The 13,878-nt window shown below is 33.9% G+C and overlaps 1 protein-coding gene across 2 annotated transcripts; it reads left to right on the top strand.

The window, feature by feature from the left end:
* The first annotated feature begins 914 nt into the window (after positions 1-914).
* On the top strand, positions 915-12,002 carry LOC130623728 (uncharacterized). 2 transcript variants are annotated; one of them, XM_057439240.1, is made up of 6 exons: positions 915-1,081; positions 1,251-1,416; positions 7,727-7,795; positions 9,291-9,329; positions 9,400-9,514; positions 10,698-12,002. In XM_057439240.1, exons 1-6 carry the CDS (start codon positions 1,027-1,029, stop codon positions 11,235-11,237), a joined length of 984 nt encoding a protein of 327 aa, XP_057295223.1. In that variant the 5' UTR covers positions 915-1,026; the 3' UTR covers positions 11,238-12,002. The 2 variants fall into 2 exon arrangements, with proteins under 2 accessions (XP_057295223.1, XP_057295224.1); XM_057439241.1 differs by lacking the exon at positions 7,727-7,795 and having other exon boundaries at positions 918-1,081.
* Positions 12,003-13,878: the final 1,876 nt, after the last annotated feature.

Below are 13,878 nucleotides of genomic sequence, written 5' to 3'. Positions count from 1 at the left end.
CCAATTTCCCTCACATGGCTTGGGTTAACCCGGGGCTATGGTAACATTCACTCGGCCATGTTGAATCGCCGTCAAGAGGAATCGAACCCCGGTCTCCCGCACAGAGTACGAGAGCTATAACCACTTATCTACGGCGCCATCAAGCTGGTCTAAAAATTCACTTATATCACTTGAAATACCCCCCTTCTATCATGCTATCATTCAATTAGGTGTTTACACTGACTGACGGATCCGTGCACAGAGTACGAGAGCTATAACCACTAATCTACGGCGCCATCAGCTGGTCTAAAAATTCACTTATATCACTTGAAATACCCCCCTTCTATCATGCTATCATTCAATTAGGTGTTTACACTGACTGACGGATCCGTGTGATAGAATAAAATGCACCTCCTGAGCGCATTAGTTAAGACCGAAAGGTATGAGCCAAAGATTTAACTCATACGATGCAACTCTTTCTGCGTTCTACAAGCGAACTCACAAAATAAAAAGATAATAAAGTAAGCTGGCAAAAATACAGACAAATAAAATGAGCCTTGGAAAATTTACGTCCCAAGGCCAGTACCGCCTTTTTGATTTTCTGGCCCGTTGATGCCGCAAGCATTTGTATTGCTCGATCCATATCTATAGTTATTGCAAATTTGAGCGATTTTGTACTGGAACATCAAGACAGAATTATTCTATTTGAACATGTGTAATCATTTTACTCTGGTGGTGCAAATGGGTATAGAATTTTAACCTTAATACTTTATTTTATTTGCTCTTCAGCGACATATTGCGTGTTTCAGTCAATAAGGCAGTAATCAGCATTATTTTAACACACTAGTTATTTTTTATCAAGTTTCATCTTAAATTATATTTTAGTACCACCATAGTAACCCGATCATATTTTTCCTACCACGTGACAACCCACCAAAATCACATTGTTTTGTTTTGAAGTCATCTGGCTACGGGGAGGAAGGCAAGACACGGCGTGCGGAAGAAAGAAAGTTAGCTTCACCTTTGCATTGTTTGTAACATAACTTAATGGCATCACTCAACGCACTAGTGGAGGCAGCAAAGCTTGTGGAGTATGAGAAAGGTAAAATGTTTTTTTGAAAGATAAATATAGAGGTTTCTGAATTCTCTCGCATACATTATCTTTATTTTCAAAAAAGCACATGGCTGGTGACTAAACGCACGTGGCAACGTGGCGATTGATAAAAAGAATTAACATATTATCGTACTTTGCTGACTTTTAATTCTTTTAGATGGCACTCCTACTTCTAGCAAATCTTCTAAACTAATTTTAAATAAGTTTTGCTTGGATGATGTCGATTCACACCAGAAAAACTCGATCTCCGTTGCTAACACGATATACAAATCGAGATGGGAACTTCAAGAAGACTTAGCATCAAGAAAAGGGAGGCCTGGAGGGTAATTTTATTTCTGTTACCTCTTTTTGATTTTTACACAAGTAAACCTTTGTTAATATTTATTTTTTAGTGTAATGCATTTTAACTACCTTGCTATACCTTCCTTAGGAATTTTTGAGAATTTGGCAAGTCCCAACAATTTTCTGAAAAAAAAATTAATGGAATTTTAGTTCACAATTTATACCTATTTTCAAGGGTTTTTGTGTAGGAGACATACAAAGACTGCTAAATTTGAAATTTACACATATTTAACAGAAACAAATTACCTTTAAGGAAAGAAATTTTTGCAGAAAAATAATTTTGCGAGTTTTGTAAATTAATTTCTTGTAAAAAATTTGGATTTCTGTATGCAAAATTAATTAACGAGATGATTTATGGAGATTGTTTCTAGAGTTTTCATCAAGGGCAGCATTTTTACAGATTTCAGTTATCATTATTCTTCAATTTGTAGCAAACGTATTAAGCCCCATACCCTTTCCAAATTGATATGATCTCAACTTCATTTTAAGAGTTCTATGGTACTTGTAGCCAGTTAATTTTTCTCTTAAAACACGTTTCAAGTTATTGTAAAAAATTTTAGTATTTCTAGATAGCGCTGATTGCTGCAGCGACTTCCAAAAAGCATAGTAAAGTCTGTACCTTCTTCTCATCAGCAATACTATTTGTGCTTCATACTGAGCTATCCATAAAGTAAATAAGATTGAGTTATCCCGCCTAAATTTCTGAACCGATGTGATCTTAGGCATCTCCACAAATTAACAACTTTTAATCCGTTACAAAAATATCTTGATAGAACCTTCATAATTTATGTGTTGTAGGACTGCGAGATAAAGAACTACATATGCATATTCATGGTCTTTTGTTATCAGGCCATTTTGTAAGATTTTAGGTAGTTATTAAGGCATGCGATCAATTGCAGTGCACATACGATCTTAAAAATTTAAATTTTCAAGTAGCAAAAGTAATAACATTCCATTACAAAGATTTTTTTGATTTTGATTTATTTTTTTTATAATTTTTTTTTTTGAACTTTTTTTCTTCGAAAGACGATTATAAACAAATAAAGCTTGAATTATAAAATCACAAAAACGCTACTGAACCAAACATATAAAAATTTGCTGTTTTTCTTCACCAAATGACACAACACAAATTTAAAGTTTTTTAAAAGAACCCTATACTTATGACCTTACTTCACCTATGTGCTTAATTTTTTTTTTCTCTCAATATAGCAAAAACGAGGAAATCGTTTTCCTTGCTTTTGCTAAAACGCAATTCTGGAGATCAATTTTTCTTTTGTGTTGAATGTTATTCTAATCTATTTAAATCTTTGCAATCACATTGAGCATATTGAAATGATTTGCGTCTGGTAATAAAGCAGTATGGCAGGTATCATTTTTGTGTTACACATGACATCACACAATTTATTTATTTTCTTTGGACATCTCTATTTAAACGTTAGTTCATTGCAAACACGCAATAGTGAAGTGACCTATTTATCTATATATCTATCTATCTATCTATCTATCTATCCATATGTACGTCATAGCTATTCTTGGGATCCATTCGTTATAATAATATACTGTTTTTTTTTAATTTTTTGCACAAAGTTAATTATGAATAAATGCTAGAAACTGATCTTTTGAAAAATCTTGTTTCAAAATTAGCTAAGAATATGATTTTTACTTTTGTCTTTTAACCACTCTGTGCGGGAGACCGGGGTTCGATTCCTCTTGACAGCGATTCAAAATGCGTGAGTGAATGTTACCATAGCCCCGGGTTAACCCAAGCCATGTGAGGGAAATTGGGGAGATGGCTCCACATGTGGGTCGTTGGATGTTGCCGGAAGTTGTCTAGTAGAGCGCGGGCCCTAATTGGGTCTGCGTAGCTCAAAACGAGCATTAAATACTCTAGGACTCTCCATCTAAGCCATGGCCCTCCTGGAAATAATAGACACGGTATATCCCTCGATATTAGTGAGGCTAGCCATGTAAAATATGCACATCTATCTATCTTTCTTTTTTATAGATTATTTGGCAAAACAACAGGTCTTAACTACAGTACCCATAAATAACGTTTTCTTGTTTGTCTTGTTTATACTCACATGTTTAATATTCGCATGTGACTGTTAAGTGTAAACTTTTTTTATACCAGCAAGTTGAAATTCGAAATCAAACAGAAATATTCTTATGCGAAAAACACAATCAGGCTTAGATTGTGCTTATTGAAAAAACTAATAAAAACTTAAAAATTGCCTTATACCATAAGATAACACCAGGCTTGGACAGGAGTACAATCTCTGGCATGCGGGCCATCACACACCAAAATCTTGTTCGCAAATGCAACAGACCAGAGGCCATAAAGTGAAGTTAGGTGTGCATAGTACACACCTTTAATACTTGGGGTGCATAGGTTTTTTTCTATCGTTCAAAATCTGTACGGAGTGGGACCTCAGATTTATTGAATAGTCCTGGTCCTTTTAATCCAGGAGTAAGCCTATTCATAGCCAATTTGACCATCCTAGCTAATTCACAGACTCCTGAAATATCTAAAAAACTATGTAGACATGAATCCCTATTGCCTGGCCCCTTCGTCATTAGTAACCAGGTCTTACACATGCGGACTGCACTTACAGGCGGAACAGACACACATAATTATTTGCAAGCCTATTTGCTTGTGATGACTTTACAAATAATAATAATAATAGAAACTTCTTTTGTTTTATATGTTTTAAGTTTTCTTTAGCGACAGCATTTTTGTAATTTAATTAGCTTATTAAAATGCGCAGCCTTACTTTGTTTTTTAACGGGCCTGAAACATTTATTACTTGTGGTAAGTGTGACATGGCACATGGTAAATATAAACAAAACAAAAAGATGCAGAACGAAGGTTGATAAAAAGAGAGACTATAATTGAATTATCTCGTTATTTTGCATGTTTCGATTTTTAATTTTTAAAGTTATAATAATGGAGATGTCGTTACAGAAACATGCTTATTTAGTTTTATATGTTTAAATGTCTTTGCAGTCTCCAGTGTCACTGGTTAAATTGTCCCCACCTTTTAAGAACACGCCAAAATAATTTCTAGGTGTGCAATCATACGCTTGCTAAAAACAATAATGGCTTGTGCGGATGCGGAGACGTGGGCCGTGTGATCACACACCATTCCTGTTCAAGCTTGCAACACCGTTATTACCTTTAGAAAACAGCAACGAAGTTATGAGTATAATTACAGAAGGCAAGTTAGACAGTATAGTGGTGTTAATTAAGGTGACAGTATACCTTTTGGGCATGGCTTTTTAAATTGCGATTTTTTCAGCAATGGTTAATCAAAATTTATTCATTCATACATCACTAAACGGCATTTTTAAACACCTATGAAATGGTAAAAGTGAAAGTACAAAGACATTTTTGAAGCACACCCTGCCTTCAAAACAGTGACTTCATTTACAAAACTACTCCGTTTCCAAATCTGGGCACGCGCCCACACACGCACAACAGCTATTCATGCGTGCGATTCATCGCACGCGCTAATTACGCTCTTTACTCGCGTAAAATAAAAAAAAATAACGAAGGAATTATAAAAGTTGATTTTCTACAGCGTAGTTAATGTCACCGCTTAAGGCTATGCTTTAAGCATTTAACTATTAAAATCATTCCAAAAATCAATTGTTTTACATCGACAGCTTCAACTGTATCATTAAAAACAGTTTATAACCACTTGTGGTTAAATTAAATTTTTTTTAAAGTTAATTAAATGCCATGTTTTTTTCCCCGTGTTTAAATTAAATGTGTTTTTTCTGCCTGTGTGTAATTAAATGTATGTTAAACATTTTATTTTAAAATTCTTAACTGTTTAAAAGAACATAACATACTTGCGTGAGAAATATTCAAATCTTTTTTTTTCTTATTGTCGAAGAGAGGAGAAAATGTGTGAAAATGTGAATGTTTGCATTCATTTTTTTTGCATATAATTTAATTGTTATAGACTTTTTCGGAAATGTCTTTTTCTTGTTTTACTTTTAAAATCTAAAGAACAACTTTAAATCTAAAAACAACTTTAAACTATTCCAAACAAGCCGTCTCCCAAAAGCTAACAAACAAAACTTGAAACCTTAGATAAAAAATACTTCCTACAACGAACCAAAGTGTTTTGTTAAAATATTTAGCACTTTTACACCACTTAAAGGACACTCATGGGACTGATAAGAGTGAAATAAACCAGGAAAAAAATCGGAAAAAACGCATGCGCAAATTTTCTAAAATAGATTTACGCGTGCGATGTGTAGCACGCGTGTTGTTTTCTTCGTGAAATTCCCTGGTGATACTTTCACACTTCCTAGGTGATGAATATTCAGAAAGTTGTCCTTTTAAATTTTATTATTCACAAAGACGTGACTGAGAATACCATAGAAATAGAACTTTTTTTCTTTGACTTGCAGAAACAGAACAGGATGGCATACATTTTTAGAACTGAAAATTTTTTTTTTTCAGATGGTCAGTTATTTTCAGAAAGGGAATATAATTTATTTTTAAATGTTATACTCAAGAGGATGATATAAAACATTCACTCTAACTCTTTTCAATTTGAAGTGTGAAAGACCGATTAGTTACTTGGATAAAGTCAATATTCCACCATTGGAAAGATTGTCATTTCTTTAGTATAAATGGCTAATAAAAAAAATATTGATTTTTTGATACAATAAAGGTATACCGTCACCTTAAGACTTGTTGTATAAGGAATTAGAAGAGCCTGTCTAAAAATGATATTAACACAAGAGGAAACACACAACTGTTCTATCTAACCCTGAGTATGCATATAAGCGTTATTCTTTAAAAAAATATGTATATCACTTGAAAGATGTTTGCGTACAGTCGGCATATGCAGACATTTCTTCTACACATTGTTCAGACATTTTCTTACAGCTGTCTTCCTAGCCACTTATGGATCAAATTATTTGGTACCAATTTTTGACCACAAATATTAAAAATACACACAAAACAATATTATATAATGTGCATAACAACCAGATCCTGTAATCTACATCAAAAACACTAACTCAGTTGTTACCAATAATTGCAAACTTTGTACAAAAAATTTATTCTCAGTCCTGTAAATCCAAAGTGGACAATATTTTGCAAACCTACCACAAAAATGAGGACAGAAAAATCGATTTGAGGCATTTCACAGGTCGGCACATTATATTCTCATTTACTCTGGACATTTAAATTTTAAAATTTACCTCAACTAATATCCTTTGCAAGTGTGTTATTCTTTCTATTCATGGACAACTTTGACTTATTTTCCTTAGAAAAACAAAGCAAATTTTTCAAGGTCTGAAATAACTTAAAATGTGGATTCTACGTAAGATCAGAATGCCAACGTCATAAAGAAATTTCTCTGCATGCAGACCTAGGCAAACATAATAGGGCAGTATAAAAAAGAGATATCCTTCAATTAATGTAGGTTGGCAATGCTGAATGCTGGTGTGTATTTACAGGGCTGTATTTCCATTTTTGACATCATTTAAACCCCCTTTATAATAATCATTTACCAGAAATTTCTAAATATTTTGAGTGTGGTGGTCAACCTTTATAAAGCTACACATTGTGCATTTTTGTGTGCAAATCACAATAGATTTTATGTTATGTTTGCAATTTCAAATTTCATTTAATTTTTGCAGTATAATTAACTCTCTTTTTTTATTCCCTTGTTTGAGTCAGTGATGCCAATAATAAGTAACTAGTTTATGGACATTTTTCATGGCTGCAGAAAAAGTATGTACAATGATTTCACCAAATGATTATATATACTCATTCTCTTCTGATATTTCAAATCTATTCTTTCTGTATTGTTGTTAGTTTCTATTTGAAATGCGAACTCATTTTCCAATTCTTTTGTAAAATGCCCAATCAAAAACGAGTGAATTATTTAAGGAAATGTTAAATTTGCTATAGTGGAAATAGCAAATTAAACAGTTGTCTTCACTTTCATTCCACTATTACCAAAAGTAAAAAAAGAAACAGATTCGCCATAAATAGGTTACACAATGTTTTAGCTGCTAATAAACAAGAACAATTAATGTGTTGTCAACCTTTGTCAAAAAAATTAAAATTTTTTAATGCTCATATGTCCTTAATGCCTTGCAGGTGTGAATTTTCCTGAAAAAACTTTTGTAAAATTTCCATTTCACTTTGTTTTTTACTATATATCTGTATAAATGTAAATAATAAAATTGTTAGACAAATGCCAACATAGAGAGGTCTAGGGTGTTCATTTGAACTAAAGTGCTTATTATCTTTTCCTACTTTAGTTCTGCATCTGAAACAACTGCATTGGATGATTTATCAGATCTCAGTCCAATACGATATAGCAGAATCAGGTTTTGTTTCTTTATGTAATTTACAAATTCTTTTGTGAACTTGTGAACTATCATAATGCAATTCTTTAATCAGAAAAACATCCACAAAAATTACAATCTGTTTTCTAAAAAAGCGAATGCTCAAATTTGTAAACAGGACACCAACAGATAATCATAACACTATCTCAGTGAATGGTTTGATCTGTTATGTCATCTTTGCCCTTTGAATCATACTAACAGTTAAATTTAAGAAGAATATAGAGCTTGTAGCTTTCACCATTATAAACAGAACTGCTATCAGGCAAGAGGTGCGAAGGGATAGCTGTCACCGGAACCTACCTGCACCGATTAATTTAAATTTCCGAAGCGATAAATCCGTAAACATACATTTGTGCTTTAAATTGCATTCGTTGACATTCTAACAACTGAGACAAAACATTCCAATGTCCAATTACTTCTTCATATCCGACACTCCATCTCCGACACTTCATCTCTGACACTCTATTTCCAATCTTTAACAGATATAAGAGGTGTTAAACTGATACACTATGGTTGCCACAGTTTTATCTGAATTGCAATCAGCCATGCAGGATTTCAGTAACTTCAAAACATGGACCTGTTATCTGACCTGCCTGACAAACATTATTTCCAGTTCCTCCAAGACTTTGCAGCCAGTATTACAAAAGGAAAATATTTTTCAGTGAGCAAATCTTTTGAACACTTGCAACATTTAGAAGTTGCTGTTTACAGCAGTAAGTTAATGAATCTGAAAACAGATAGTAGCTCAAACGAAGGAGATTTATGTCTTTGTATACCGATTTTTAAAGCAGGAAAATCGTCAAAGAAAAAAAGAAAAATATATTTCAGGTGATTTGCTTTGGTTAAAGAAATGCATCATTACAATAAGTAATCATTGCGGATGATATGCACAGGAGAACATTTTTTGTTTGAAAAAATTATCTAAATATATTTTATTTATCATATCAATACTAATCATCCAGCCTTAGGTATGATAAATGCTTTGCAATAATTTTTGTCAACAATAATTTCTGGCTTAAAAACCAGCAACATTTTAACGTAGAGATATAATTAAAGTAGGAAACAGCAAAATGTTTTGAAATATATTTCGACCGTTACGGTCATTATCAATCCTGTTAAAAGTATAAAATCTACGTAACAGTCTTATAAAAAAGTATAACGAAAAACGGTGTAAAATTTAAATTATAAATGTGTTGTAAATACAATAAAATATAATACAAGGCAAAACAAACTAATTCCAGATAATATAATTTATCCAGCAGTGTAATTAAAGAATTGTCTAGGCTAGAAGCTGAGAACAGTTTCGCTTAACTTTATCGTTGAGTGTCTCTCTTATTATCGTTTTTTTTTTTGTTTTTTGTGAAAAAATAATGGCTGTTTTTTTATTACGTATTTTACTTTCCACTAAATCTCCTTCTTCCAAAAACTCTATTATACTAATAAATAAATAATATTTGTGTGTGTGTTTGTTGTTTAGAGGCACCAGGGAGACTCACAACAAATTGGAGAAGAACAGGTACACAATATTTGCTTTCACCAATTTACTTTTGTAGATAGAGATTTTTTAATTCTTATAATTATTTAAGACGTGCTGAATTGAAGAATTTTTTCCAAAAACTTAAACAATCTGTACCAAAGCTTGGAGACAAACCAAAAGCATCAAATGTGTCTATACTGACGGAGGCTAGAAGATATATAGAGGTATGCATGCATTCTTTTTTTAAAAAAAGCTGTCAGATGAAAAAAATTCAAGTTTTAAGGAAAACTTGAAACTATTTCTTTGACTCCCTCTGCAGCACTCCGAATATACATTCTTGAAGATTTAGATAAATTTCTTGAAAAAAGGCTATCTCTTTAATAATAGCCGTCGTCTGTCTGTGTGTCCGCGAAAGCGGCGTCCCGTAACTGAAACACGAATTTTTTAAAACGCGCACGAATATCAAATGTGATATATTTTTATCCACTTTGTTGCGACGGGTAAATTTAAAGGACAAGCGAACGCGACGGGCGATCCCATGGATTTTTCCACGGGTTAACGACTAGTCTATACTATAATACCCGTATACGTCTGTCTGTCGCGCAAAATGGTAGCTTAGCTGCGCAATAGCGAGAAGCACGCAATGCGGTATAAAAAGAACGGGCGAGGCCGTGGATTTTCCACGGGCTAACGACTAGTTTGCTAAAATTAATTCTCGCTAAAAGAATCTACCGAAGCTAAAAGTCCAAGTATTGTAAACATGGTAAATGGGAACAGTTACCATGCATGCTAAGTTTGTTATTATCCAATGATTCTTATCTGTATAAACGTCTTCGAAATCTGTCTCTCAAAATTGTATTCCTACAATGCTTTTGTTATGCGAAAATTATGTATTTTCTAAGACTCAACATTTATCCTGACCAATAAGCCAATTGGTCAAAAATTAACCTACAAGCATCCGCAAACTATATTAGGACAAGGCAGTGAATTTTAAATTCCTTCCCCACAAGTGATTATCTAGTTTATTTCTATACTAGGTACACAATTTAAACTTGTTAACGTTATGTTCACTTGGAAATTATGTCATTTGGTTAGATACCAACTCTTAAAATGTGCTAATTGTTGCTAACGTCAGCGTAACCAATTTTCTTAAATTTCTGGCCTTTTGTATGGCCGGACGTGATTTATTCCGCAAAGCCTACGTGTAATGTAATACGACTAGCCCAATTTAAACGCTGCTTACCTAACCTACGCATCTAAAAAAGTAGCAACCTACCGGCTGAGCAGAATTTGCCAGTCAATGCTTTTTACCGTCTTTGTAAATAGCTGAAAAGTCCCATTGTCTCAATATTTTCGTGAGGAGTTGTAGCTTATTTCTTTTATTTTATGATATATATACTTTCGCAGGAATTAAAGACAATGGAGAAAGAATATGAGGTGGAAAGGACGCGCCTTCACAAATGTCGTCTTTGCTACGAGGAGCGGATTAAACTGCTGAAGGAAGACATGCATAGGCAGAACTTGCAGAATCAACTTTTTGTGCAGGTCCAACAAGAGAAGAAACGTTCTGAAAGTCCGGTACCGGCAAAAAAGATGAAAACAGTGGAAGTCCAGGCTAATGAACAGGATATCAAAGCTGCGATACCTGATGCGGGTGAGTTCCACGAAAAAAGGGACCAATTTGGGAAAGAAGTTCGCGACTTCTCTGGTAACTACAATGCCCCCTTATATGAAAAGGCTGTAAACTTTAATCACGAGACAAAGCATATTATGGGAAATTTGCCTTCTGATTGCAAGGAATTTCAAACAACAGGTGAGAAGCGTTCAGAGAAAAGTGACGAGCTACCGCCGCCAGACACAAAGAAACTAAAAAAAGAACTGAAGACATTTATTGAGGATTATGATAGTGAGGATGAATTAAAATTAGTTGTGGACGATAATCAGTGATATGAAACGATAAAATCGCAAGATCGTGCGTGTTTGTGAACGATAACTTGACTTTATCGTATATGTGTGTGAAACGATAAAATCGCGTGATCATGCGTGTTTGTGAACTATATCATCGCGTAATCGTATATGTCTATGAAATGATAGAACCTCGTGATTGTGCGTGCTTGTTTTGTTAACGATAAAATCGCGTGTGTTTCTGTGTGTGTATCTGTGTACGTCTAACAACAGTATTTGCCCGATTCACAAGTTAAAGATCTATTCGTCATTCGATATATAAAAAGGTAGAAAAACTACAGATTATTTATTTTATGATTACCTTCATTTTCACAAAAAAACACGTTTGCACTCGTTACCATTCCCTTTAGCGTGCGTTGTGTGCCACAGGAAATATTTTATGTTTGTCCAAATGTATTATTTTTCACGTTGTGTTGTTGCGCACTTACGAATGCTCAGTAATTCTTTTTATAGCCTCACTAGTATGAGATAAATTTTAATAAAATGATTTCAGTTAAATTTATGTAACTGAAACGTCTTATAAAATGCTTAAAGCTTTGAAAATTTTAGTCAGAATTGAGAACGTGCTTTTAGCTGTGTTCTATAAAGTATTCGTCTCGTTATAGCAGGCAGCTTTTATTTATACTTTTTATGGTTGTATTTTGAACAGATGTTAAAGCCACTCTTTTTAATAATTATTTATCAGAGCATACTAAAAAACGATGAAACATACAATAGAAATTACACAGGGTCACTTGAACAACTTTATTGTTGTTTTTTTTGTGTGTTTTTTCCAGAAGTATGTCCACTGTCCTATTTTCAAAGTACTGCCAAAGTGTCAGCGAAAGTTAGGTTCCAAAAACAGGAACTTTAATGTCCTCGAAAAAAGCTTAGTTGACTAAGTTAGCTACAGATATATAAAGGCAAATTAAGTTTTGATTTTATTCCGGCTTAATTATGCTGTTCGTCGTTTTTAAAATATATTGCTTACTTAAATCCAATCAACTTAGCTATGCGAATATGGTTATGTGATTTTTTACTTGTCACTGAAGTTGGCTGCTAGGTAGAAGTTAACCTCGTGTAAAAGTTTAATAGGGTGGAAAATTTTACCAACGGTAAAGTATTGTGTGCTACTTTGTTTTGCAAAATAGCCTTCAAGCACAAAAATCAATTCCGAAAATGTAAGCCAAAGTTCATCAATCAAAAAAATTAGTTCTTCAAATTGATACATACGGTGGTATATTTGTACCACCTCGACTTACACACAATAAGTTGAGTTGTAACTGCGAATCGTGTTTCGTATTCACTGGGTTGTTAAGAAATTTTTTGCGCAAGGGCACGAAGAAGAAATAAAACCCTTGCTTGATCACAGGCTGGTTTACCGATTTTTTCTTCCGCCATTATCATTTACCTGTTACAAATTGAAGAGGAGTTAACCATCAGTATTCACTGCTATTAGTCGGTAGAGCTCTACCGACTGATAGCTTTGTGGTAGAGCGTTTGCTTCCAGCGCGGGAAGTCTTGGGTTCGAATACCAGCCAAGTCATGCCAAAGACTATAAAAGTGTGAATCTATCCTTTCTGCTTAGCGCTCAGCATGATAATATGATTGATATCTTAGGCGGTCATGTAGTTCAGCGATTGCTGTGCTTGCACGACTTTCTTAGCTCAAATGGGAGCTTTAAATGCGCTAGGACCCTCGTTGATAGCAGTACCAAAAGGAACTGAAGAGGCTATCCTGGGTTAATAATTTCAATAATAAAATAATATAAAGTTAAAATGGCACAAATATGCCACCGTACATACCTGCATACTAATTTTTGCACAGTGCAAAATACCTTAAGGGATGAAAATACTCGATATGTTGTCTTTGCTTTACAATTAAAGGCCTCTTTTTGAGGATTTTGCCTTAAAGTTGAAACTGTCCATTCTGAAACCTTTACAAGCAAAATGAATTGTGGAGCTTGACGATTATCTAAGCTCTCCGAAAGGTCCATCATTTGAAATGAATGAAAAGCATCTGGCATCACAAAAGCTATAGAAGAAGGGTCAAGAGGTCTACCGAACCTTTATCCTTTCGCTGCAATCGATCCATTAGAGAACACGGAAGCATCTTCATCGACAAGAAACCGTCCATCGTGAAGAGATGGCAAGTTTTGTTACCTACACTTATCCGCAAAAATAAATTCCGCACAAAATTCTTTCGCCAATAATTTCTTCCCTTCAGGTATCTTCTTCGTACGTGTTAATTTTCCTGCAAAACATATTGCGCGGAAATTATTCTATGACACAAATCTCGCCCACTAACAAACTTTTTCGCGCGCGCATGCATAACTTGTGCCAAGGACCTTCTGGCCACAAGTCGAGGGCTTCGAACTAGTTATCCTCCTAGAAATAATAAACACAAAAATATTTTAAATCTTTCTGTTAAAAAAATTTCTTTTGGCGTATGACCATGGTACTGTTTTTTAAAAAAAAACATCCCGATTAAATAACTCAAGCTGGTACGGGACGAAAATCTTTCATATAAACACAATAACTTTTAGTAAGAGAGCGGGAACCCGAGATAAATTTAAGGAGCAAAAGAATTTCGCGAGAAATTTACAAAATTAAAATTATATTTGCCAGATATAATTTTTTTTATA

This window comes from Hydractinia symbiolongicarpus, chromosome 13, assembly GCF_029227915.1.
Source record: "Hydractinia symbiolongicarpus strain clone_291-10 chromosome 13, HSymV2.1, whole genome shotgun sequence".
Lineage (NCBI taxonomy): Eukaryota > Metazoa > Cnidaria > Hydrozoa > Anthoathecata > Hydractiniidae > Hydractinia > Hydractinia symbiolongicarpus.
Note: the sequence above shows the minus strand (reverse complement) of the source record. Positions and strands in the feature narration are given on the sequence as shown.